The sequence below is a fragment of the Sciurus vulgaris genome, assembly GCF_902686455.1.
Source record: "Sciurus vulgaris genome assembly, chromosome: 11".
In the NCBI taxonomy this organism is placed as follows: domain Eukaryota; kingdom Metazoa; phylum Chordata; class Mammalia; order Rodentia; family Sciuridae; genus Sciurus; species Sciurus vulgaris.
The window spans coordinates 9,868,644-9,895,077 of record NC_136472.1 but is presented as its reverse complement, the minus strand read 5'-3'; the positions used below and the strand labels follow the sequence as shown (position 1 = coordinate 9,895,077).

General features: G+C 37.9%; 1 protein-coding gene across 2 annotated transcripts in view; it reads right to left on the bottom strand.

Annotated features, from left to right (window-relative positions):
• Nucleotides 1-26,434, bottom strand: part of ATL3 (atlastin GTPase 3) — a gene marked incomplete at its 5' end in the record, with an annotated part of 59,147 nt that overhangs the window by 4,574 nt on the left and 28,139 nt on the right. For both annotated transcript variants that reach the window (XM_079102174.1, XM_079102175.1), the window contains 9 exons: nucleotides 442-873; nucleotides 1,407-1,478; nucleotides 2,759-2,815; nucleotides 3,423-3,550; nucleotides 10,798-10,936; nucleotides 11,790-11,882; nucleotides 13,593-13,649; nucleotides 25,577-25,627; nucleotides 26,104-26,208. In XM_079102174.1, the coding sequence (XP_078958300.1) occupies nucleotides 442-873; nucleotides 1,407-1,478; nucleotides 2,759-2,815; nucleotides 3,423-3,550; nucleotides 10,798-10,936; nucleotides 11,790-11,882; nucleotides 13,593-13,649; nucleotides 25,577-25,627; nucleotides 26,104-26,208 (1,134 nt within the window). The remainder of the gene's footprint in view (nucleotides 1-441; nucleotides 874-1,406; nucleotides 1,479-2,758; nucleotides 2,816-3,422; nucleotides 3,551-10,797; nucleotides 10,937-11,789; nucleotides 11,883-13,592; nucleotides 13,650-25,576; nucleotides 25,628-26,103; nucleotides 26,209-26,434) is intronic.

Below are 26,434 nucleotides of genomic sequence, written 5' to 3'. Positions count from 1 at the left end.
AACACCCCAATGCCAAAACCCACTGGCTTTTTACAAGATTTTTAAATGAAGGAAATGCCATTCACTTTCTAACCCAAAAGGATTCAAAACAGAACGTTTTGTTGATTTCTTATTTTTTTCAAAGCTCTTGATTTTTAGTGAAACAAATTAATCAGGGGAGTGGGCATAGAGAGAATCACACCAGAATTTTGCCTGAAGAGCATGTAACTTAAAAAGTTTAAATACCATACATCTAAGTTCAGAACTTTTTGTATTAAAAGATATTTTTAGGCAAGGAAACAAAATATTAGGAATAAATATTAATATTCTAAAGAAAAATAAAATCTAAAATCTACTAGAAAGGTATCTCATGCTTCCTTTCACTATGAAATTCTCCAAAACTGAGATATAACAGAAGCACAAATATCTGTCCATCACCAATGCTCAGCCAGCACCACTTACCTGCTCTAACACATATGCTGCACAAAAATCAATAGCTCCGCCCAGCTCTCGATATTGACCGGAATACCTGATGTACCCCCAGGTGAGGAGCGCTATTAACAACAGTCCAACCATACAGTTGAACAGTTGGGCCACAACTTCAAGACCAATGAAGCCAGTGAGGCCTGAGGCTATGTACAAAACAACAATGGCCGTGAAGAGCACTGCAGGGGTTCGGAAAGTGCTGAAGACGTTCTTGCTACCATTGTGCTTGCAGAAGTTTTCATAGAGTTCCTTGATTTCTGCCTCCAGCTCTTGCTGGTAGCGAAAGCTGAAATCCTTCCCACCCATCTTCTTGGTCTTCTTAAACTGGTCCAGAGCCAGTTGTCTGAATTCACAGTGCTTCTCCTCTAAAATATCAGGAGACAAATAAGGTTTCTCTCCCCCACAAACCTAAAAAGAACAAAAATGGTATACTGAAAATCCCTTCAAGTGCTAGGGTTGTGGTTCAGTGGTAGAGCACTTGCTGAGTACACATGATACACTGGGTTCAATCCCCAGCACTACATTAAAAAAAAAAAAAAATTAATAAACAAAATAAAGGTATTGTGCCCACCTACAAATATTAAAGAAAAAAGAAAATCCCTTCAAAAACAAGTGCTGAATAACACAAGTGAAAAAGACACAGAAGAAGTTAGACTGTTTTAAGATATTAGAAGTTGATGTTAGAAAGATGATCAAGGCTAATAAGTCACTTAAAACACCAGAGTACCAGTAATCACAAAGAACAATGGCACTATAATAAAACTTTGGTTAGAAATGGTAATAATCAGAAGGCCCCAATTACCAGGCAGACCTGAAAACAGCTTTGCTGCCTCATCATAAGATGCAATAAGTAGTACATGCCCCAAGTAGTTTGAACTTTTGAATTAAGCAACAATGCACAGGGTACAGATATTTCAGAAAAAGGAATATGCAGCACATACCTCTTCCATGCTGTTATAATAAATGTCCTTGGCAGAGGCTGCAGCTGCTAAATTATTGGCTTCAGCGGTAGCCTTTTAAGAAATGAAAGCATGAACTATAAATTCTTCCATTTTTCTAGGTAAAAATCATCCCTTGCCCTCCTCCCCAGTTTTTTTATTGACCTTCTGCTATTTTTCAAGTTTTCATATATCATCATCAATTGATAAAATACACCTTTTCTGCCAAACTTTCTCCCAAAACATGGCTTTCTCCAAAGCCATGAATTAATAAGTTCAAAAATCAAGGAAAACATCATTTCCTTTGCTTCAATTTTTTTTTTTTTTTCAGTGCTAAGGATTGAACCTAGGGCCTTGTGCTTGCAAGGCAAGCACCCTATCAACTGAGCTATATCTCCAGCCCTCCTTTGCCTCAATTTTAAATATAAGAAATACATGCAAGCTATAATCCTAGTGGCTCAGGAGGCTGAGGCAGGAGGATTACAAATTCAAAGTCAGCCTCAGCAACTTAGCAAGGCCCTAAGCAACTCAATGAGGCTCTGAATCTAAATAAAATACAACAAAAAGGGCTGGGGATGTGGCTCAGTGGTTAAGTGCCCCTGGGCTTGAGCTATGAGTGTAGCTTAGTGGTATAGAATTTACCTAGCTTACATCCAGCCCTGGGTTCAATCCCCAGCACCATGGGGGGTGGGGAGGGGGGGGAAGGAAAGGAAAGGAAAGGAATGGAAAAGAAAGGAAAAGGAAAAAGAAGGAAGGAAGGAAGGGAGGGAGGGAGGGAGGGAGGGAGGGAGATGCAAAGCAAAAACAAAAAAAGTGTGTATATTTATATATATCTTTATGATGTCAATCACAGGCTCTACCTACCTTTGTGAAAACGTTTTGCTACTAAAGAAATCAGTATTTGGCAATAAATACCCTTATGTTCAGCAAATGGAAGTCAGGAACTGTTTCAACCAAAGATATTTTCTACTTGAAACTAAAATACCTGAACAGTGTGCATCATAAGTAGACAAGTCAAGACATGTCCTACAGAAGTAAACCCCAGATGACTGGAAGTTACTTGTCTAAAACTGTGGGTATGCTTCACCTGGGCATAATGAAGCAATGTTTCCCAAAGTGTGTGTGGGAGGAAAAACAGGAAAGAGAAGCCAATCTGTTTTGATTGTACCACTGTGAATGAAGATAAGAAAACCAGAAGGCACCCAGAGTACAGCAAGGTGTGCTAAACATCAAAATATCTAGCATTATGGTAAAGGTGAGTTGTTTCCTGTCTTCTTACAGGATTCTGTTTTACTGTATCTGCATCAACTTGAGCAATTAAAGGATATCATTTAGGATATCAAAGGACTGATTACCTGAAGCATGGATTTGGGGTGAGGCAGATCTTCTCCTTGATAAATTTTAATATATGCCTTAGAATATAAACATAAGAATAATTATGAGAAACGGTGTTCTGTCATAGTTTAATCATGTTCTAATTTTTTTGAAATAGGAACCATACAACTGCATTTTCCCAAAGACCTAGATCAACAATCAGGAATTAGCAAAACCACAACACACCTTTGAGTACATGTTAGCATTTTTAGTTATCTAAAAATGTTCTCAAGCAGCACAAGCCTAGGAATCCTTTCCCATCAGACTCCCCATGCACACTGGCCTCACCACAATCTGTGGGCAGAGAGACCATCCGCCTGGAGGTAGTTGGGTCACATCTAGGTGCCGTCTCCTACTCACAGCAACTTCCTAACCATCTCCTGTCCACACCATCTTCCTTGAAGTACAATCTTCCTTTAGCCACTGTAATCACTCCTCGAAGAGAGTGCAAAGAACATCCATTTGGTTCCTAGACCCATACTGCCACCCAGCGGCCCATTCTTGGAAGGGCACCGAGATCTCAAAATGCCTTTCATCATCTCCCCCAGGAAATTTCTAAGTTTCAGAATATTAAAATTCAGGATGGTTTACAAGCTAGATTACTTTTATCAAAAATCAGTTTCAAAAATTAAAACCCATATTTACCTTAAAATATTCCAACAGTCCGCGGCAGGTGACTTTTGAGCCATTAATCTCCTTTTCCATTAACTTAGATGGATTTAATACAAATGGTATCAGTGCCTGCAACTGCTCTTTGAATTCACCAGCAATATCTGTTCACAGAACCATGAAGAAGGAGACAAGAATCCGAACAGCCTTATTCAACCAAGGTGAGCATAAAACACAATCTTCACAGTCTATCCAATTATTTTAACATTTGCTTGCTGAAAAGTAGTGAGAGGAATCCCAGATTATATGTATGTTTGATACTTCCTGGGACCAGGATGCTGATAGATCTCTATTCAATTGTACCTTTATTTGTCTCTTTCCCTCTTAGTATATGAAGTTCTCTCCAATTCAGAAAAGAATGTACAAAAATATCCTTATCCTGGTTTCCATTCTGGGCTATTCATTTTTTTGTTGTTTTTAAAAAAATATTATTAATATCTTAAAAACTAACAGACAGCCAGACACAATGTCGTACACCTGTAAGCTCAGTGACTCAGGAGGTTGAGCCAGGAGGATAGAAAGTTCAAGGCCAAGGGACTGGGAATATAGCTCAGTTGGAAGAGTATGTGCTTTGCATGCACAAGACCCTGGCACCAAAAAAAAAAGAAAAGAAAAGAAAAGAAAGTTCAAGGCCAGGCTCAATGACTTAGTAAGACCCTGCTTCAAAATAAAAAATAAAAAGGGCTGGGAATGTGGTTCAGTGGTAAAGCGCCCCTGGGTCCAATTACCATCACCAAAAATGAATAAATAGCAACCCAACCCAATAAACGACCTCTCAAGTTGTCCAGGGCCTTTGCTGCACCCTCTCACTAGCCCTTGAAATCATGCTTTATTTTTGTTAACATTTTAATGTTAAAAGAAGTAGAAGCACCTATGCCTCATGCTGTTATTTCCTATTATCTCCTCAGATGTCCACTGGGCCAACTCAAGATGTAAACCACTATATCAGGAAAGGTGACCGACTCCTTGTAGGTTCTACAAAGTTCCCACAGAGGATTCAGGAGAGCTATCAAGTAAAGGCTGGTTCCTCAAAGTAAGACTTAGCTGGTCCAACAGTAAAGAAGCAAAATTAAAACACAGGGAATTTGATTTGCATAATCTTCTAACATCTTCCTGAGTTCCCAACTACCAACTGAAAATAAAGTAGGCAGTGAAAATAAAGAATTCTTTGACACTTCATAAACCTAACTGCAATATGAAAATTTAAACCACAAAATTTCAGGAAAAGAAGTGAGACAAATTCTTTATAAGCTTGCACTGAAAAAGTATCTGCCATTCATAATAATATACATTAATATACTGTTGTATCCAGGCATGGTAGTACATACCAGTAATCCCAGAAACTAGGGAGGTTGAGGCAGGAGAATCCCAAGTTCAAGGTCAGTCTGAGTAACTTAGTAAGACCCTCTCTCAAAATGAAATTTTTAAAAAGGCTGGAGATTTAGCTCAGTGACAGAGCATTTGCCTAGCATGCACAAGGTCCTGGATTCAATCTCCAAAACAGCAAACAATAAAATAAAATAAAAAATAAAGCCGTTCTATATAAATTCCTATTTGCTTGCATATACTAGAGAAACTCTGGAAGCTTATAAAAAAAATGAGAGACTTTACCAAAAGCTTAATTCTTTTTGGAATTTTAAACATAGGACTGTATTATCTATTTAAAATTTTTTTATGGTTTCAACTTTTATCATACTGAAAGACTGTTTCAAAAAATATTTCATGCAGGGAACTGGTTACTATGAATGTTATACCATTCTATTTCAAATCAGAATAGAACTATCTACCAAGAGACAAGCTCAGTCTCTCACGTCAAAGATGTTGCCCTACAAACCCTTCTGTTTAATTTCTAACTAAACAAATAGTGAGTGTATTCATCTCCCTACTACAGTAAATAGGAAAAGACATTTTTCTTTATACTGATGACAAAGTCACACTGTATCTGATGAAACAGGGTCTCATAAAGCAGCTAAATCTCCTAGCTAATTACTATGAGGAGTAGCTGCTCAGTTTCTGGTACACCAAAACGAAGATCACGTTTAACAGTTGTTTACCTCTCAGTAAGTAGTCAGATATTTAAAAGTACAGTAAAATAAAACTACTAAAACAATTCCTATAAGACTTGGGGAAACAGCTGGAGAAATGGCTTCTTATTAAACTTAAAATTTTCTACAGAATCTACATTAACATTCTCCAGTGGATTACCCTAACCATTCTAAGACTAATGTTGGCTTTTCCAAGTTATATGGAACAAGACTGCAGAAACTAAATCAAGTAATTATACATGTATACCTGAGAAAATACAATATCCAGGCTTTTGGGGTGGGGTGTTTTGGCGGCAGGGTACTGGGGATTCAACTCAAGGGCACTCAACCACTGAGCCACATCCCCAGTCCTATTTTGTATTTTTTATTTAGAGACAAGGTATCACTGAGTTGCCTTGCCGTTGAGGGCCTTGCCATTGCTGAGGCTAGCTTTGAACTTTCCATGCCCCTATCTCAGTCTCCTGAGCCTCTGAGATAACATCCAGGATTTTTTATTTTGTTTTGTTTTAATATTTTGTTTTAGTGGTAGGTGGGCACAATATCTTTACTTTTTATTTTTATATGGTGCTAAAGATTGAACCCAGGGTATCACACATGCTAAGGAAGAACTCTACCACTGAGCCATAACCCCAGCCCAACATCCAGGTTTTTAACTTTGAGAAAATACATCAGCTCTACTTACTGGCCTCTTATAAAAAAGGTTGTGGTTCTTAAGCTAGCACTGGCCAGACACTCAAAGGCATCTGTTGTTTGCAATTTAGCATCTACTCTTCATTCCGTATGCTTCCATGTAGTTAAAAGGTTTCCTAAAATTACAAATACCCATCTCCAATTCTAAAAAGTATGGGAGACAATGTAGGGAGACAATCTGAGAACTGTTTCTTTTACTTTTGTTTTTTTAGTTGTATATGGACACAATACCTTTTTTTAATTTATTTTTATGTGGTGCTGAGGATCGAACCCAGTGCCTCACACATGCTAGGCAAGTGCTCTACCACTGAGTTACAACCCCAGCCCCTGAGAACTGTTTCATTAGGCAATTTCCTCTTGTGTGCTCACACAGGGTACTTATACAAGCCTGCATGGGACAGCCTACTACATGTAAGCTATATAATAATATATTTGGGACCATGTCTATTTTGGGACCTTCAGTATACAATCTGTCATTGACTGGAATGTCATTACGTGGCATGTGGCTATACATAAACCTTTGCAGAATTAAAAGAATTCTTCATAAGAAATCCTCATAGACACCGAGGGCTATTTAACTACTGACATTTTTTAAGTGAAGCAAAAAAAGGAAAATTTTATATTTCAAATCTTTCCATTTAAAAAACATATAGATATGTATATTTTTTAAACAAATAGGATCATGTCACACATGGTACTCTGTAATCTTTTTACATTTAATAATTTACCATGGACATCTTTCTATGTAAATTTCATATAGATCCAACTATATATCTTATCCTTTAAGGACCACATTTTATTCCTTTGATTAGATGTATTATAATTTAATTCCTGATAAACATACATTTGGATTGTTTCCAATTATTCTCTATAATTATAATGCTAGTGAAGTATATAGCCTTGGACATATATTTTGTTCACTGATTTGGACAACTCCTTGGATAATCTCTTTTTTTTTTTTTTTTGAGGTTTTTTTTTTTTTTTTTTTTTTTGCGGTACTGGGGATTGAACCCAGGGCTTTGTGCTTGCAAGGCAAACATGGATAAACTCTTAAAAGGAGAATACTGGATCAAAGAACACAGACATTTTAAATTGTGGTACTGCCCCAGTACTTTAAAGTCTATAGTCTATAACAACATACTTGTGCTTTGGTTATTATGATGCTCATGCACATATTTTCATTAACATATACTGACCATTTCTGGGGGGAGGGGTTGTTTTTTTGTTTTGCAGTGCTGAGAATTAAACCCAGGGCCTCATGCAGGGCAAACACTCTACCAGTGGGCTCTATACTTCCAGCCCTATACTTACTTTTTTTTTTTTCAATATTTTTAGATGCTGATAAACCTTTATTTTATTCATTATTTATATGTGGTGCTGAGAATCGAACCTAGTGCCTCACACATGCTAGGCAAGCGTTCCACCACTGAGCCACAATCCCAGCCCCCCTATACTTACTTTTGAACTTGCTTTCTCATGTAATAAAGGAAGACTCAAACCCACTGAACATATTTCATAGTTCTATCTTGAATAAAGGAACCAAATAGTGCTTAATTATGACAATGAATATTGCTTATAATTTGTTCCCTGTTTATAAATGTAATAAATATCAAACTTATCACACTTAATATTTAGTGATTAAACCTTTCATAATCTGCATGTGTTTATGGTGAATTGAATAGTGGCTACCTCCCCAAAATGCAAATCCATCAGGAACCACAAGAATGAACTTATCTGGAAATATACCTTGGAAATGTAATCAGGTAAACTGAGGTCTTACTAGATTAGATTGAGTTCTAAATCTAAAGACTGGTGTGCTGATAGGAAGAAAAGAGAACATGAAGAGAAGGTGGCTGTGTGATGACAAAAACAGATTGTAGTGATGCAGCCACAGTCAAACAATGTCCAAGAATGCCCACGATGACCAACTAGTGGAGAGGCATGGGGCAGGTTCTATCTCCAGAGGAAACCAACCATGACTCCAGGCTTCTGGCCTCCTGAACTGTGAGGAAATAAATTTGTTGTCTTAAGTCACACAGTTTGTGGTCATTTGTTGAAGAGAGCCACAGGAAATTAATACAATGTGCATCCCTAAAAGTGATAGAAAAATGTCACAGTCAGGGTTACAGAATATTTTTTAACTATTTCCTGAATAAAATAAAAAGAAACAATATCAGAACAAAATGCTTTGAAACACTAAAATGCTTAAAAATAGGGAAGAATGCCACTTTTGTATGTTTATATATGATAACCTGAGACCACCATGAGGCAAGAAGGGCATGAAGGATGAAAGTCACTCTACTCAGTACATCATCTCCTAAACAGCCCTACTTAAGAACTCCACTGGAGGGGCAAGACAGGAGGGAAAAGGGGCAGAGAAGTGGGGATCCTGAACTGAAATTGATTACCATGTATGTATGAGTTTGTTAGGATGAACCCAACTACTATGTATAACCATAAAGCTCTTAAAAAATAAAAAAGAATTCCATTGGAAGATTTGGCAGAAATTTTACTAATAATAGAGCATTATAAAGCTGGGCACAGTGGCACATGCCTGTAGTCTCAGCTACTTGGGAGGCTGAAGCAAGAGGATCACAAGTTCAAGGCCAGCCTTAGTAGCTTAATGAGACCCTGTCTCAAATTTTAAAAATTAAAAAAGGGCTGGGATGTAGCTCAGTGGTAAAGTGCCCCTGGGCTCAATCCTGAACACCAAAAAAGAAAAGGCATTATAAACCTAAAAGAATATATTACTGGGGCTGGGGATATAGCTCAGTTGGCAGAGTGCTTGCTTTGCAAGCATAAGACCCTGGGTTCAATCCCCAGCACTGAAAAAAAAAAAAAAAAAGAATATGTTACTTATACACATATACATGCAAATGCATGCTCAACCTTTTCTAACTACTTAACTCTGAAAAGTTCCTCGCAACTGCTTTTTTCAGGTAAGAGGTTTCTAATTCATGTTTGCCTAAGCAGATTTCTCTCCCAAAGCCATGTATTTTTCAATCATGTATTTTTCAATCACAATATAACAGTCTCTGCAAGTTTCCTGTTCAAGAATGCTGCCAACCACTTAAAAATATTATACAAGTAATAATATTATACAAGTGATAAATAGAAGATCGAAGGTGAATCTCTCAAACTGGGTTTCTTTTGCAATACTAAGATGAGCCAGAGTGTAAGTCTTGAGTTGGTTAAGTACATTCATTTTCTTGGATCCACTAAATCAAATTTATCAATTAAGTTGATAAATCAACTTTATCAAATAAAGTGAAAAATGATACATTTTATATTTAATATGAGGATATGAAAACCTTCCACTTTGAGAAGCAAGTTCCTTTGGTAACTAAACAGTACATATCCTCTGAAAGACTGCCTGGAAACAAAGAATTTCTATTTCAAAACAGTATGGCTTCAGGACACCAGGATCTGGATTGTGAATCTACTCTATCGCTTTTACCTGAGCACTTTGAATTACTAACATTCCTAATTTTGCCAGTTTCTTCATCTGTAAATTAAAGGAAATGACACCAACTTCATGGAATTATTGGGAGCCTCAGTATGAAAGCACCTTGCACAGCAATAGCAACTCAGCTGGGTCTCCAAAACTAGTAGCTATTATTATCAACACTTTACCAGGAACCTGAGCAGCTTATAAACAAAATACTCAGCTTAACATGTGTAAACTGAGGGCCAGCTGTTAAATGACTCAAGTCCTTGATGAATAAGAAACAAAAATAAGATAATGGAACCCAGGAGTCCCAACTCAATTCCTCTCACCTGCCATCCACTTCCTGATACTAAAATTTGACCTAGCAGGTTTTGCTATAATCACAAGCTGAAAACGACATGCATTGTGGTACCTTTTCTTGGGAAGATAATTTTACTTGATAAATATTAGCTGACTTGGGTTTAGTCTTCCTTTATTTAGCACTTCAATCTCTTTCCTTTTTTTTTTTTTTTTTTTTGTAACTGTAGATGGACAGCATGCCTTTGTTTATTTTTATGGGTGCTAAGGATCAAATCCAGTGCCCCACATATGCTAGGAAAGCAGTCTGCCACTGAGCTACAGCCCCAGCCCCTCACTTACAATCTCTTATAAATCAATAATCATAATGTCTCTTAGAAATATCATTGATGGATATAACCATCACAATTTCAGATGAAGAAATAAGGGTAAACTTATTTGACTGTCAAGATTAAGTCAAGAGCAATATGTGAACTAGACTGTAAATACTATTTTTTCTAATAGACTATGCTCTTTCTCTTAAGCATTCACTACTTGATCTTTTTATTTATTTATTTATTTATTTATTTATTTATTTATTTATTTATTGTTGGTACCAGGGACTAAACGCAGAGGCGTTTAACTACTAAGCCACATCCCCAGCCCTTTTTATACTTTGAGAAAGGGTCTCACTAAGTTGCTTAAGGCCTTGCTAAACTGCTGAGGCTGGCTTTGAACTTTTGATCCTCCTTCCTCACCCTCCCAGTCGTTGGGATTACAGGCTTGTGCCACCTGGCTAAGCATTCACTTGATTTTTAACTGCCATTTATTGGTCATTACTTAATTCCAAAGATCAAGTGACATATTTAGAGTAACAACATCTGCAACACACCTTGCAATTTCCCATCAAAGTCAGGGCTTGTGGCCACCTGTAGTCCTGGATGTGGTAAGAGAAAACAGGTAACATCGGAGAAACATGAGTGGATATGATTTCGGACATTCTGAATTTCTTCATGTTGATGTTCCTTCACCTGTCAATGAAGAACAACTATTTATTGACCAAAGACTATTTGGTTTTCTTCACTAGGAACCACTAGAATGGGGACAAAGGAAGGATTTCCCAGTTCTGATGGATTACATAGGCCAATAAGAAAACTCAGAACCCCAAGAAATAATAAATGCATGAAGTGTGATTCACCAGCTTGGCTCCCATAGTTATAACTAAGAGGTATACTGAAGAGTTTGTTTTAAAAAGAATACTACACAGTGCTTAAGAAAGAAGTTTGGCAGGGTGGGTAGTACATGCCTGTAATCCCAGCAGTTCAGGAGGCTGAGGCAGGAGAATCACAAGTTCAAAGCCAGCCTTAGCAAAAGCAAGGCATTAAGCAACTTGATGAGACCCTGTCTCTAAACAAAATACAAAATAGGGCTGGGGATAAGAATCCCTGAGTTCAGCTCAATCCCCAATTAAAAAAAAAAAAAAAAAGAACCAAGAGTTTGTGTGAGGGAAGGAGGATCTAACTAGTTAGTAGTGACTAAGGACTCCTATTGCTTTGGTTTTGGGGAACAGGCTAGGTCTGTTTATATCCGTGACAAAGCAAACATAAATTTTGAATAAAATAACAGAACTAAAATTCTGACTATAAAATTCTAAAGACACATATATAACCTGGTTTAATCTTTTCTACATTTCTCTGTGCATTGTATACCCAAGTTCTCCAAGTTCTTTTATCATGAATAAATAATATTAATTTGTGCTAGATTCATATTTAATACATTTAGTATCATTTTTGATAATCTGTTTTAAATACGATAGCCAAAGGCAAATAAGAAAGTTATCAATACTTTTTAATAATTCCCTAGGAGATTTTTATTTCCAATTACCTGTAAACGCTTATCCAAAAATGCCATTCCTCCTTGCAGTCCATAGCTGTATTCATAGGGGAAACTCCAGTCTCGAACTAAAAACATCAGTGTCTATTTAGAAAAAGAGAAACATTACATAAACGCATTTTCAAGATGTAATGGCAACAGTTCTTTGCTTAATGCCAATTTCTACAAAGGACTTTCCATAATGTCTTGGAAACTTTATTAACACTGAAAGGACATGTTTAAGCCAAATGTGAGCTCAATATATCCCATCTGTTATTTTCATTCCTCCAGGTCAATAGAAATAAAAAGGACTGCCAAGAAAACATTAAATTTGGACTGGGGATGAGGCTTAATTTTACAGCACTTGCCTGGCATGTGTGAGGACCTGGGTTCAATTTCCAGCAAAAAAAAAAAAAGGAAACACTAAATTCAAGCCTCTGCCCTAAAGGCAAGTAGGAGGAATGTAGTAAAGAAAGAGGAAAAAGACTGACTTGGCACCAGCTAATCATAAGATCAGAGTTGTTATTTACATTAGAAAAGGAAAAGGAACACATCTGTAGTCTCAGCACTTCTGAGGCTGAGGCAAGAGTATCTCTTGAATCCATAAGTTTGACACTAGCCTGGACCAACATTAGCAAGATCCCATCTCAAAAAAAAAAAAAAAAAAGGCCAGGCACAGTGGCACATATCTGTAATCCCAGTTACTCAGGAAACAGGCAGGAAAATCACAAGTTTGAGGCCAGCCTCAGCAACTAAGCAAGACCCTATCTCAAAATAAAAAATAAAAAGAGGGGCTGGGGCCATACTTCAGTGGTAGAGCACTTGCCTAGCACGTGTGAGGCATTGCATAAATTACACAAATGGTATGAATCTACATCGTGCACAACCATAGAAACGAAAAGATGTGCCCCATTTGTGTATAATGAATCAAAATTCAGTCTGTAAAAATAAAAAATTTTAAATAAATAAATAAATAAATTGAGGGCATTGTGTTCATATACAACTAAAAATTATATTTTTAAAAAATTAAAAAATGAATAAAAGAACTTGAGATGTAGGCTCAATGGTAAAGCACTCCTGGGTTCAATCCCCAGTACCAAACAAAGAGGAAGGAAAAGAAATAATGTTTACATGTTAAAGCACCTCTAGTCTTACTGAGGTTACTGTGCTTTCTCATCCTCAAGAAACAATTAGCTAAAGCAGAGGTCAGCAAATGATTTCTATAAAGAGCCAGAGAGTAAGTATTTTAAATAGCTCCTCCACTCTGCTATTATAGGAGGAAAACAGCCACAGCTGACACATAAACAGATGAGTATGCTATGTCCCACTAACACTTCAGCTATGGCTGTTGTCTGAACTTCAGACAATGTACATGTCATGAAATATTCATCCTATTTTCATTTTTTTTCAACTATTAAAATATATAAAAACCAGGGCTGGGGATGTAGCTCAGTGGTAGAGCACTGGCCTATGCACAAGGCTATGTGTTCAATTTCCAGCATTGCAAAAATTAAAACTTAAATTAAAAAAAAAAAAAATGTGTGGGGGCTGGGGATATGGCTCAGCTGGTAGAGTGCTTGCCTATCAAGCACAAGGCCCTGGGTTCAATCCTCAGCACTGCAAAAAAAAAAAAAAAAAATTGTGTGTGTGTGTCTCTCTCTCTCTCTCTCTCTCTCTCTCTCTCTCTCTCTCTCTCTCTCTCTCTCTCTCACCGTGTGTCTCTTACAGGTCATATAAAAATAGGCAGCAAGCCACATGTGGCCTGTGAGCTGTCATGTACAAAGATACATATTACATTCAAAGTTAATATTCTACCTGAAAGGGTTTTTGGAAAATTTCATCCATTGCCAGACGACCATATTCTGTGAAGAGCTTTAAAAAAGAAGAGTTATGGTTTATAAGCAAAATAACTTAACAACTTAATTTAATAAATACTTAATGTAGTTCTATGCTATTCTTTCACAAAGTATCCATTTAACAGACTGGCTACTACTTGTATTACAACAAAAGTTCCACAGTTTTAAAAGACCACAGAAGCCTGACACAGTGGCGTACACCTGTAATCCCAGTGGCTCCAGAGGCTGAGGCAAGAGAATGACGAGTTCAAATCCAGCCTCAGCAACTCAGTGAGACCCTAAGCAACTCAGGAAACCCTGTATCTAAGTAAAATACAAAAAAGGGCTGGGATGTGGCTCAATGGTTGAGTGCCCCTGAGTTCAATCCATGGTACCAAAGGGGGGAAAAAAAAGTATACAGAAGCCATCAATCTTAAAATAATCTTAGTGATTCCCCTCTCTGACATCCCAATTCATCAATCAAACCAGAATCCAACCACTGACTACTCCCACATGGGCTAGAGTACTACAATTGCTTTCTAACTGGTCTCCTCACCTCAGTCCTTGCCTCCCTGTGGAGGTCTGCTATAAATAATGTTAGACCACAGCATGACTCTGCTCACAACCCTGTAACCCCTACTTAGTATTAAAACTAGTCCTACAATTGTGATCCAGACATAATGGTCCCTCTCACGCTATACCTCAAACACAGTGGACACAAAGCTCCCTCAGGGCCATTAGTCTGGCTTCTCCTTCTGCCTGCAGTGTTCTTGCCCCAAATACCCTGGGGAGACGAGCACTGTGGGCAAATCTGTAATCCCAGCAACTCAGGAGGCTAAGGCAGGAAAATCGAAAGTTCAAAGTCAGGGGCTGGGGTCATGGCTCAGTGGTAGAGCACACACCTAGCATTTGTGAGGCACTGGGTTCAATTCTCAGCACCACATATAAATAAATGAATAAAATAAAGGACTATCAACATCTAAAATAAAAAAGATATTAAAAAAAAAAGAAAGTTCAAAGTCAGCCTCAGTAATTCAGTAAGGCCCTAAGCAGCTCAGTGAAACCTTGTCTCAAAATAAAATAAAATATAAAAAAGGGCTAGGGAATGTGGCTCAGTGGTTAAGCACCCTGGGTTCAATCCCTGGTACAAAAAATAAAAATCCTTGGGATTGCCTCCCTCACTTCTTAAGGTCTTTATTCAAACAGCTCCTTCTCAACTAACTTTCCACAGCCATAAACCTAAAAAGATTACAACTCTCCACACGGTATTTCCTATCCTGTGTCCTTTTTATTTTCCCCCCTAACGTTTACCACTATCTAATATACTACATTTTTACTGGTCTTAAATAGTCTATCTTCACATTTAAACCACATGAGAGCAGGAACATCTGTCAGTTCCATATTTTGTAACATCCAGCAGCAAGAAAAGTACTGGTCCCATAGTATTCATGCCATGAAAATGACTGAATCAACACATTTACCTCTGTTTCTTTGTAAAACCTCACTAAAAGTATAACAAAGTGACATTTAAAAGTTATAAACTGGGGCTGGGGATATAGCTTAATGGTAGAACACTTGCCTAACATGTGTGAGGATCCTGGTTCTTTCCCCAGCACTCCAAAATAAATAAATAGAAGTTATAAACTCAGAAGCAGGCACAGTGGTACAACCCTGTAATGCCAGCAACTTGGAAGGTTAAGACAGGAGGAAACAAGTTTGAGGCCAGTCTCAACAACTTAGCAAGACCCAGTCTCAAATAAAAAATAAAAAGGGCTGGGCTGGGAAAGTAGTTCAATGGTAGAGCACCCTTGGGTTCAATTCCTACTACAAAAAAAAAAAAAAAAAGATAAATTCACAGGATAAATGGAATGGAAAATAACATGACGGGGGAAAAAAAAAAACTGTCAGAACATTTTGGAAGGAAAAGAGAGATAAATGTCAAATTTTAGCTTTCTCTGCCCTGCCAAAAATTCTGTGAGAGGCAAGGGAGGACCAATAAGAAATAAGCTGATTCTCTCAGCAGAATCCCTGAAAGGCTTGGAAATTATCGATGTGCAGTTACCTTGCAAGAGGGGTATAAAGAAGGGGGCTAACGACTAAAGAAATGTTTGCAAATTTCTGCAGAGCACCTACACTCCCAGATTCCCTTCCATGCAGCCCCATGCTCTCCAGACTACCCACAGATGGGAGGTGTGCTATCTAGAGGATAAAAAACAAAAATCCTAGCCTTTGACGCCAACTCAGATTGGGCTTAGAATAAGTCCACTACCTTACTGGACACAGGAAACTAAGTCAAACTGAGAGAGAGTCAGAGACTCCCATGGAAAGCAGCATCGCTTAGTAAAGCTGAAGTTCTAAGGCGGGGAATGAGACAGTTCCTAGCCACTCCAGGGAGCTCAACTCACATAGCCTGTCAGCTATTAAAGACCTAGTATGTGCCTTACTTATCCACACACAACCTTACCAGCTTCAGAAACCAGACGCATCAGTAGAACAGGATGATCCCATCAGCCTCTCCAAGGACAAACAAAGGATAAAAGTATTAAGGAATCAGCAAAGACACAGATTCCCAAGATATGTTACTTACCATGATTTGTGTTCTCTTCCATTTCCCACCCATGTTCTTTTTTGGGGGGCACGGGTGGGTACCAGGTATTGAACTCAGGGGCACTCAACCAGAGGTCACATTCCCAGCCCTGTTTTTGTATTTTTTTATTTAGAGACAGGGTCCTCACTAAGCTGCGTTAGGACCTCACTTTTGCTGAGGCTGGCTTTGGAACTTGCAATCCTCCTGAGCTGCTGTGTTACTGGGGGTGGCAACCACCACACCCAGCTTTATGTGTTCTTTTAAACAGCTACAGCAACTCACTCTTTTCACAAGACAAAGATGTTTCTGTATGTCTAGAACTCAGTGTGACAAATGTAAACTTTGCACCCGGATTACTGGGTGACTACCTCTTCCTCAGGCTAAAGTGCTCACCAAGGAAAGGAAAAACACCTTCTAAAATTCACCTAAAAACAATTTAATATTCATAAACTCAAGCCACCCGTTTGTGAGAATAAAACTGGCTCTCTCGTCTTGTCTGGAAAGCCAGCCCTAACACTCTCGTGGTCCAGTGCTGTGTCCTCCACTGGAGCAAAACATCCCAATAAAGAGTCTGGTCCCCGCTGCAGCTGTGCCTTTTTCTGAGTCTTCTGATGGGGAGCACAAGAACCTGCCCAGTGGGTAAAAAGTGTACATACAAGACAGGACTCCCTGGCTTTCTCATTCTACTGGAAGATTAAAGAAATCTCTGGGGAAAGTGACAGCCCAAGAATAAACTTCTGCAAAGACTAATATTTAGAAGTTGTCAACAAAATAGCCAGTAATCTTGCCCAATCACCTCACTATGATCCACATCAATACACAAGGGCCTGCCCCTCTTATCAAGCTCCCACTGAGGTTTTTAATTGCTCACACTTAAATACAGACACCCAAAGACCACCACACATTTGAGAAATTCTACAACAGGAAAGGAGAAGACATGTTCTTCAATACTATAGCATCATGTCCTTTTAAAATTTCTTTTCATTTTCTATCTCTTATACTAAAACACCTATTAACATACTAAACCTCTCCTGAACTGATCCTTTTTCCAGTGTGTACCCTCCTGTGTCTAGCTCCCTCCACATTCCCCCATCCATCCTTCTTTTCTCATTCATTTCCTCTCTATAATCCTCATCTCCCTCTCTCTCCTTCATTCCTCCCTCCTCCTGGTTTCTACTCTTTCTATCTTTATTTAACCCGCTGGAAGTTTTTCTCCAATGTATATTCTAACTCCTCCCCTACCGAATCTTTCCTTTTTTTCCCTTATACTTCTAATTTCCAGGAGATTTTTTTTTTCCCCTAAATGTGCTTTTAACAGCATTCTGTTATTCTTAGTTGCAACATCTTATCTCTTTGAGACACCAAATTTGCCAAAAAATGAAGAAAAGGGCCCAATACTGAGTCACTTTATCATGAAAATGCCTTACCAAGAATACAGATCATGGGCTGGGGAGATAGCTCAGTCGGTTAGATTGCTTGCCTTGTGCACGCACAAGGCCCTGGGTTCGCATCCCCAGGCAACGGCCACAAAAAAAAAAAAAAAAAAAAAACCAAAAAAAAAACAAAAAACACAACAATACAGATCTTACAAACTTCAGAGAGAAAAAAGGTCAAATACAAAGGAACAGGGAAGGAGGTAAACTCAAGACAGCAGCAACATGGATAGTGGAAGACAATGAAAGAATGCCTTCATAATTCTAAAAGAAAAACAATTCCATTCTATAATTCTAGGATAAAACTAAAATATTTTAGACTTATAAGACCTCAAAAAAAATTACCTCTTACAGAGAATGAACAGTTAGGGGTGAATAATCCAAAGATTAAACGGGACTCAACTGAGCAAAGTGAAGTGTTAATTGCCAGGATGGTGGCAAAGGAAGGCTGCTGGATGAGAGCTGTGCACCAGGCCTGCAAGCAGCAGTCTAGACTCAAGCAGGCTTCACAACCCCCCAGGTATAAAGCCTCCCCCGAGAAAGAATAAAACAACCCAGAAGTATTTAGATCATGCTGACAAGTTTATGAGTCTATAAGTTTGTGGCACATAGTGATCAGCATACAGAAGATAATAAAACTGAAAAAAAGACAATGCATACCTATGAATTACAAAAAACATGGTCATAGTTCAAAGTGAGCATCAGCTGGGAAGAACATGCACAATCAGCATCCCTGAGTGACTGATTCCACACGGCAGACCCCAAGATCTACAGATGCCCAAGTCCCTTACATGCAAGAGCTAAATATTTGCATATATGCACATCCTTTAGATCATCACTAGATTAATTACAATACCTAATACAATATAAATGCTATGGAAGCATTTGTAAATACTGTACTGCTTAGGAAATCATGGCAAGAATAAAAAGCTTGTACATATTTAGTATAGATGCAATATTTTTTAATGAGATGGTTGAATCCATGGAAGCAGTACTGAAGACACAGAGAGATGCATATATACCAATAAAACAAGACAAATAATGGCCTTTTTAAAAGAATTTTTATTTCTTCTTTTTAGTTATACATGACGGTAGAATACATTTTGAATATCATACATACATGGAATATAACTGCCCATGTTTGTGGTTGTACATTGATGTGGGAGTTATTCTGGTTATGTATTCATATATGAACGTAGGACATTAAGTCTGATTCATTTTACTCTTTCCTATTCCCATCTCTGCTCCCTTCCCTTCATTCCCCTTTGTCTAATCCAGTGAATTTATATTCCCCAACCCCAATATTATGTGTTAGCATTCACGTATCAGAGAGAACATTCAGTCTTTGGTTTACTAAGTGAAATGGCTTATTTCACTTAGCATGATAGTCTCTAGTTCCACCCATTTGCTGGCAAATGCCATAATTTCATTCTTCTTTATGGCTGAGTAATATTGCATTGTGTATATATACCACATTTTCTTTATCCATCTGTTGAAGGGCATCGAGGTTGGTTCCACAGCTTGGCTATTGTGAATTGAACTGCTATGAATATCAATGTGGCCTTGTCACTGTAGTATGCTGATTTTAAGTCCTTTGGGGATAAACCAAGGAGTGGGATAGCTGGGTCAAATGGTGGTTCCATTCCAAGTTTTCTGAGGAATCTCCATACTGCTTTCCAGAGTGGATGCACCCATTTTCAGTCCCACCAGCAATGTATGAGTATACTCCCCCGCAATTCTTGCCAACATTTATTGTTACTTATATTCTTTATTACTGCTATTCTGCCTGGAGTGAGATGATCTCTCAGTGTAGTTTTAATTTGCATTTCTCTAATAGCTAGAGATGAACACTTTTTCATATATTTGTTGACTGATTATATTTCTTCTGTGAAGTACCTGTTTAGTTTCTTTGCCAATTTATTTGTTGGGTTCTCTTTTTTTTGTGTGTGTGTGTGTAAGTTTTTTGAGTTCTTTATATATCCTAGAGATTAATGCTCTATCTGAGGTGCAGGTGGCAAAGATTTTTCTCCCATTCTATAGGTTTTCTCTTCACGTTCTTGTTTCCTTTGCTGTGAAGAAGCTTTTCAGTTTGATTCCATCCCATTTATTAATTCTTCATTTTACTTTTTTGCACTTTAGTAGGAGTCTTGCTGAGAAATTTGGTTCCTAAGCCACCATGATGGAGATTTGGGCCTACTTTTTCTTCTAGTAGGCACAGGGTCTCTGGTCTAATGCCAAGGTCCTTGATCCACTCTCAGTTGAGTTTTGTGCAGGGTAAGAGATAGGGATTTAATTTCGTTTTGCTACAAATGGATTTCCAAGCGCAGGCCATATAGCCCATCTCGTAGAGTGCCTGCCTCGCATGCTGGAGGCCCGGGTTCGAGTCCCCAGCACTGGGGGATTGTGGAAATAACAAACAAACAAACAAATGGATTTCCAATTTTCCCAGCACCATTTGTTTTCACCAATATATACTTATGGCACTTTTGTCTAGTATGAGATAACTATTTATGTGGGTTGTGGTTTTTTTTTTTTTTTTTTTGTGCTGGGGATCAAACCCAGGGCCTTGTGCTTACAAGGCAAGCACTCTATCAACTGAGCTATCTCCCCAGCCCCTTTATGTGGGTTTGTCTGTCTTCTATTCTGTACCATTGGTCTACATGTTTTGGTGCCAATACCAGGCAGTTTTTGTTACTACAGCTCTGTAATACAATTTTAGGTCTGGTATTGTGATGTCTCCTGCTTCACTTTTCTCACCAAGAATTGCTTTGGCTATTCTGGGTCTCTTATTTTTCCAAATGAATTTCATGACTACTTTTTCTATTTCTATGAAAAATGTCATTGGAATTTTAATAGGAACTGCATTAAATCTGTTGGTGTTTTGATAATACAGTCATTTTGACAATATTAATTCTGAATAATGGCCACTTTTTAATCAAAATTTGTAACAGAACTATTAGAATAATAAGAGGAAGGAAACTGTGGGTGAACAGCAGAGAGAAAGCCAGGTGTAATGATGACACATGCTGATAATCTCAGAGACTCAGAAGGCTAAGGCAGGAGAATCAAAATTTGAAGGTCAGCCTAAGCAACTTAGTGGGACTCTCCCTCAAAATAAAAAATAAACAGGACTGGAAATGTGGCTCAGTTGTTAAATGTTCCTGGGTTCAATCCTCAGTACCAAAAAAAAAAGAGTAAAGAAAAATGAATCTTAATTTTACAAATTATTAATATTTAAATTTTTAAAATACAAAAGGTGAGACTGGAGATATAGCTCAGTGGGAGAGAGCTTGCCTGGCATGCCTAAGGCCCTGGGTTCCATCAATAGCACCATAAATAAATAAATTAATCAATTAATTTTTAAAAAATTTTAAAGGGGCAGTATAACCATGTTCTCATCTAGAAGAATGCCGGATGCGGTGATGCATTCCTGTAATCCCAGTGGCTCAGGAGGCTGAGGCAAAAGGATCATAAAATCAAAGACAGCCTAGCAACTTAGCGAGGCTATGAGCAGCTTAGTGAGATCCTATCTAAAAATAAAAAGGGCTGGGATGTGTCAGTAGTTAGGTGTCCCTGAGTTTAATCCACAATACAAAAAAGAAAAGAAAAATCTCAAAGCAGAAAGCAAACCAAGCACTATCAGTGGTGGCCTCTAAAGAGAGGTATAGCCATGGCAGACCACAGTAGGGATGTTAGCAAAAAATGAAAAATAGGTCTGGGTCTGTAATATAAGCAACTTGGAAGGCTGAGGCAGGAGTATTACAAGTTCAAGATCAGCCTGGGCAACTTAGCAAAACAGAGATCCTCAGCAATTTAGTGACACCCTGTACCTCCTCCCCCAAAATAAAATAGACTGGGGATATAGCTCAATGGTACAGCGCTCCTGAGTTCAATCACCAACACAAAAAAAAAAGAAAAATGAAAAACGTAACTATCACATGTGCCAGCAATCCCACTACTTAGATACAGATCCAAAGGAAATGAAATCAGAACGTTGAAGATAATGTATTCCTGCATCTGGTTAAGTCTTTTTTGTGTCTCGTACTGTTTTGAAATGCTTCCTATAGCTCTCATTAAGTTTATTCCATGATTTAAATATTTTATTGCTACCGTGTTTTCCATTACTTTTTAAATTGACTACAGTTGGTAGATAGGAAAGCCCAGATGTCCATATTTTGTAATGAGTATCATATTTAATTTCTTAGGCTCTAAATTGCTTTTTCAGTTGATTTTTGTATATTTCCAGGCACACAGCATTATTATCTTCTCCTTCTTAAAGTTTACATTTATATAGTTGCTAAGTCTATCACCAGCCTTGTAAGTTGAACAAGACCTCTAGCCCTTAAGTGCAGTGGCTTACTGTGAGTGCTATGGTTTATCCCCCAAGGGTGTGTTGAAGGCTTTGTCTTCAGTGTTATTAGTGTTGAGGCAGTGGGACTTCAAGAGGAGTGGCAATGTGGTAGGGTTGTAGGTCACTGGAAACATGCCCTTGCAGGGAATTAACATAGTTCTCTTGGGACGCCCAGTTAGTTCCTGATTGTTCTTTGGCTTCTTGTCTTACATGATCTCACTCCCATGCACTCCTGCCACTATGATGCCATCCACCAGGAGGCCTTCACCAAAGTTTAGCTGATGCTGACAACATATGCTTGAACTTCCAGAACTGTGAGCTAAATTAACTTTTTCTTTATAAAGTTATCCAGTCTCAGGTATTTTGTAATAGAAAATGGACTAATAGAGTAAATAAACCTATAATGAGTAAATCTATCATGCCTATCATACCTATTTTCACTAATCCATTGATCTGATGACCTAAAGGCAGCCACATCCCCTCCCCCCAGCTTCATAGTTCATGGCAGTGGCACCACCATGCACTTAATACTCCAGATCTCCCACCTTCCACCATGAAGATACTTCCACTGCATCATCTACAACTTCTGAACACCAAGGACCAAATTCCCTACATTTCCAGCTGCTTCTCTGCCTCCTTACTTAAACTAAAACCCGAGGGCTCAGTTTTCCCTACAGACATCTGAAACAGTGACTATTATTCTTTCAAGTCCCAGGATCAAAAGGTGAGATTGGTGACTTCCTTCCTTTTCCTGTGTCACTTCTAAATCATCATTCTCTATTGTGTTGCAAAAGCCCTACTCCTTTTGCATCTGTTCATTCTGCATGCTTAGTTACCTCTTTAGTTCATTCCTTACTGTTGTCCATTTACTAATCATAACACCAATTCCTTCTCATTCACTGAGGACTCTGGCATCTGTTTCAGTCTTCCTCCATCAGAGTAGGCATTTACTTTCAATTCCTGTTCAAAACTCCTTGCCATTTGATCTTCAATGATCTTTTTCACTGAAATATGTCCACAGCTTGGATTCTCTCACCCAGATAGTTTCACTGACAAAAATCAAACAAATTCAAACATTCTGCTCTGGCTACAAGCTCCTCAACCTTGTTTCAACTACTGAATCATTCCTATTGCTATTCTTTGCCTTCACCAAGGCTTCCATTCCAAAGACCCCTCCACTTTGTCTAACAAACACAGGTCCTCTTCCAAAATTTCTTCTTATTACAAAAACTTATGAGTTATCCATAATACATGCTTCTATCTCAACCCACAAATCCTTCCACACCAAACCTATAACTGTAGCATAAACAATAAAAAGTACTTTTACAAGATACTACAGAGAAAATAAAAAATGCATTTCACTGGGAAAATCTCCAAACTTTAATGTCTCCAAACACATAAAGTAGTAGTGCTCAGCACTAGCTTAGAAAGTCTTAAAGAAAATGTGATTTTTTAATGGAGTTCAAAGAAAGAGAATGTGGTCAAAATGGATACTAGAACAAAAAACAAATACTTTATTTTAAAAGTTACAAGAATTAAGCAAGTTGAATTTTGTAGGAACTATGAGCATTTGCATTACTAGGGCAGAATGAATGAAATGGAAAAAAATCACAATTGATAATGAAACCATATTAAATAGACTGTGCTGAAGAACAAACTAAGGCTTAGATGTAATACATTAATCTGGAAAATAATATAGATGTCTAAGAATCACAATAACACTTCAAAAAGATGATTTAGCAGTGGGTAATAGTTCTCCCACAGGAGAAACCAGCAATAGGGAAGTCTGCTGGAGAGCTGTTAAGACCCTACACAAGATCAATACAGGAGTTGCATGACTATGTAGGACAAAAAGCAGCAGAAAGGTCTATGTTGAAATGATTAGGGAAAAACAATACTTAAAAATCTCTTGAGTTTGAGGAATCAGCACATGATGGAGCTCTTGAGAAGAGTATTGTAGGAGAATTATGGAACTGTATCTCAATTTCCCTAACCATCAGTTATGGGTCAAATCACGTCCCACAAAAAAACATTGAAGTCCTAACACCCAGTACCTGTGAATGTGACCTTATTTGGAAATAGGGTCTTCATAAATGTAACCAAGTAAAGACAAAAATGGGCCCTAATCCTAATCCAATATGAAAAACAAATCTACACAAAGAATGCCATGTAAAGACACACAGACATACAAGGAAGATAGCCATGTGAAGACAGAGACAAAGATTGATGTGCTACAAGAGACTGAACAACCAGGGACACCAAGGACCACCAGCAAACCACCAGGAGATAGGAAGAAGCAAGAAGAGATTCTACCCTCCAGCCTTCAAAGAAAGCACGACCTGCCAACACCTTGACTTCTGACTTCGTGAGACAATCAATCCTACTGTTTTAAACCACCTAGTTTGTGGTCCTGGGACTCTTAACACACTACCCTGCCTTTTCATTCACATCTCTCTGACTGGGCTACAAAATCTATGAAGAAAAAGACCAGGTCTGTATCAAACACTGTTATATCTATAGTGCTTGGCCCTATACACCGCACAAAGCAGGCATTTGAAAAACTTGTGAAAGGAATTAAGCTTTCAGGTAAAATGGCTGACAAACTTAAGTTTTGATAGAAATGTTATACAGAGCCACAGTTCTCAACCACTCATACATGAGTACAGAACCATCAATTATATATTACAAGCAAGTGCCATTTAGTCATTAAGAGCCAATTTAACAATGATCTTGTTTTTTTTTAAAAAAAAAAAAAAAAAAAAAAAAAAAAGACTGGAAAATATATCTGATTCAAGGGAATCCCTCTCATAACTGACATACTCACCTGAATTTTGATGTTTTCTTCAGTGTCATTGGGGAAGATAAAATTAGAGAAGCATGCTAAGAATTGAATTCAACTCTAGAATACTCAACAAAGAGTATTTTACAGGAAAAACAGATAAGAACTGCTGCTACAGAGAAAAGAAGTCACTGAATAATAGTAGTAGTAACAGTAATAATAATAGTGGTTAGCAAATGCTAACCATTAAACACATACTATTTTCTAGGCACATAATTCTACACATTTAACAAATACTAATTTATTTAACCTCACCTCCAATACTGCAGTAATTCCATGACCAGTCTCACCAAACGCATCCTGCACTCCTAAACATTCTGAACCCAGCAGCCAATGATCCTTTTACAATAGGTCAGGTAACACTGCTGCACTGCTCAAAACCCTCTGTGGCTCCCATCTCCCCCAGAGGAAAAGCCCAAGCCCTGTTGTGAACCAGATCTCACTGCCTCTCTGACTTCATCACTCAGGCTGCTCCCATCACACCCTGCAACCCTTCCTTGCGGCTCCCTCTCCTTTAACACCTCCCCTAACATATACTTGAAGGACTTACTCTCCACTTTCTTCCAGTCTCTGCCCTTTCCCTGATCATCCCTGCTCCACCTCAGCCTTAAACACACACAGTGTAGGATTACTAAGAACCAAATTCTTCATATTTCAATCATTTACTAAAAACTACTCAGTTCTCAGAGTTTTCTTACTCTTAAAACTTTTAAGTGATGTATCATGATGTTAAAATATTTATGATAATCCATACCTGCAGCTGTTGAAGATCATCTTCCTGAATGTTCTGGGACAAATTGTAAATCTAGAAAACAAAACCCAAATTGATCTATTCTTACTTACTTCAAAAATATCCCAAATAAGTCTAAAGCATTCAAAAGAAATTTGGACAATTAAAGGTTTGAGTAAAAGAAAATGAGGCCTATTAAAACAGTAATATTATCTGTTTTGGGAAACAATAAATATAAGCTTAAAAATCACAAAATTCTTTCTTTACAGTATAAAATACAATTTTCCTAAGTTCTTACCAAATCTATATTTCCTACATAAAAGATATAATTTCAATTTCCATGTTTTGGACCTTTCTTAGAACATAGTACATATAATTATCACCAAAGAGAAAAAACAATTTAGCCTCCCCTTCTTAAGCTAACAGTTATCTTACATCTATAGTCTAACATTTATACATCACAACAGAATTTTTTTTTATAGAATAGTAACTAAAATGAGATGGTCTCCCTTTATTGTATTTCCCCTCACTTCAAGTTAAGTGGTTTTTACCTGAACAGAACTAGTCATGGTGCTTAAAGCAAAAATGGTAGCACAATCTTTCACAGTTGACTGGCTGTCAAATGCTCCCTGTGTGTCCATCAAAACAACTGCAACCTAAAAATAAATAAAAATAAAATATGTTGAAGTGAGAAGGAGGAAAATGTAAAGGACAGACTTGTTTACATGAGCCTTAAGCACTGGCTTATAGATTCTATTAGAAAAGTACAATAATTCAGGGACCTTGCTTTGACCAGAGCACTTTGCTGGAGAAGAATATATGTTCTGACCCAGTGAGATGCCACAAAACAGAGGCATACAAGTCAACACAGAAGGGAAATTG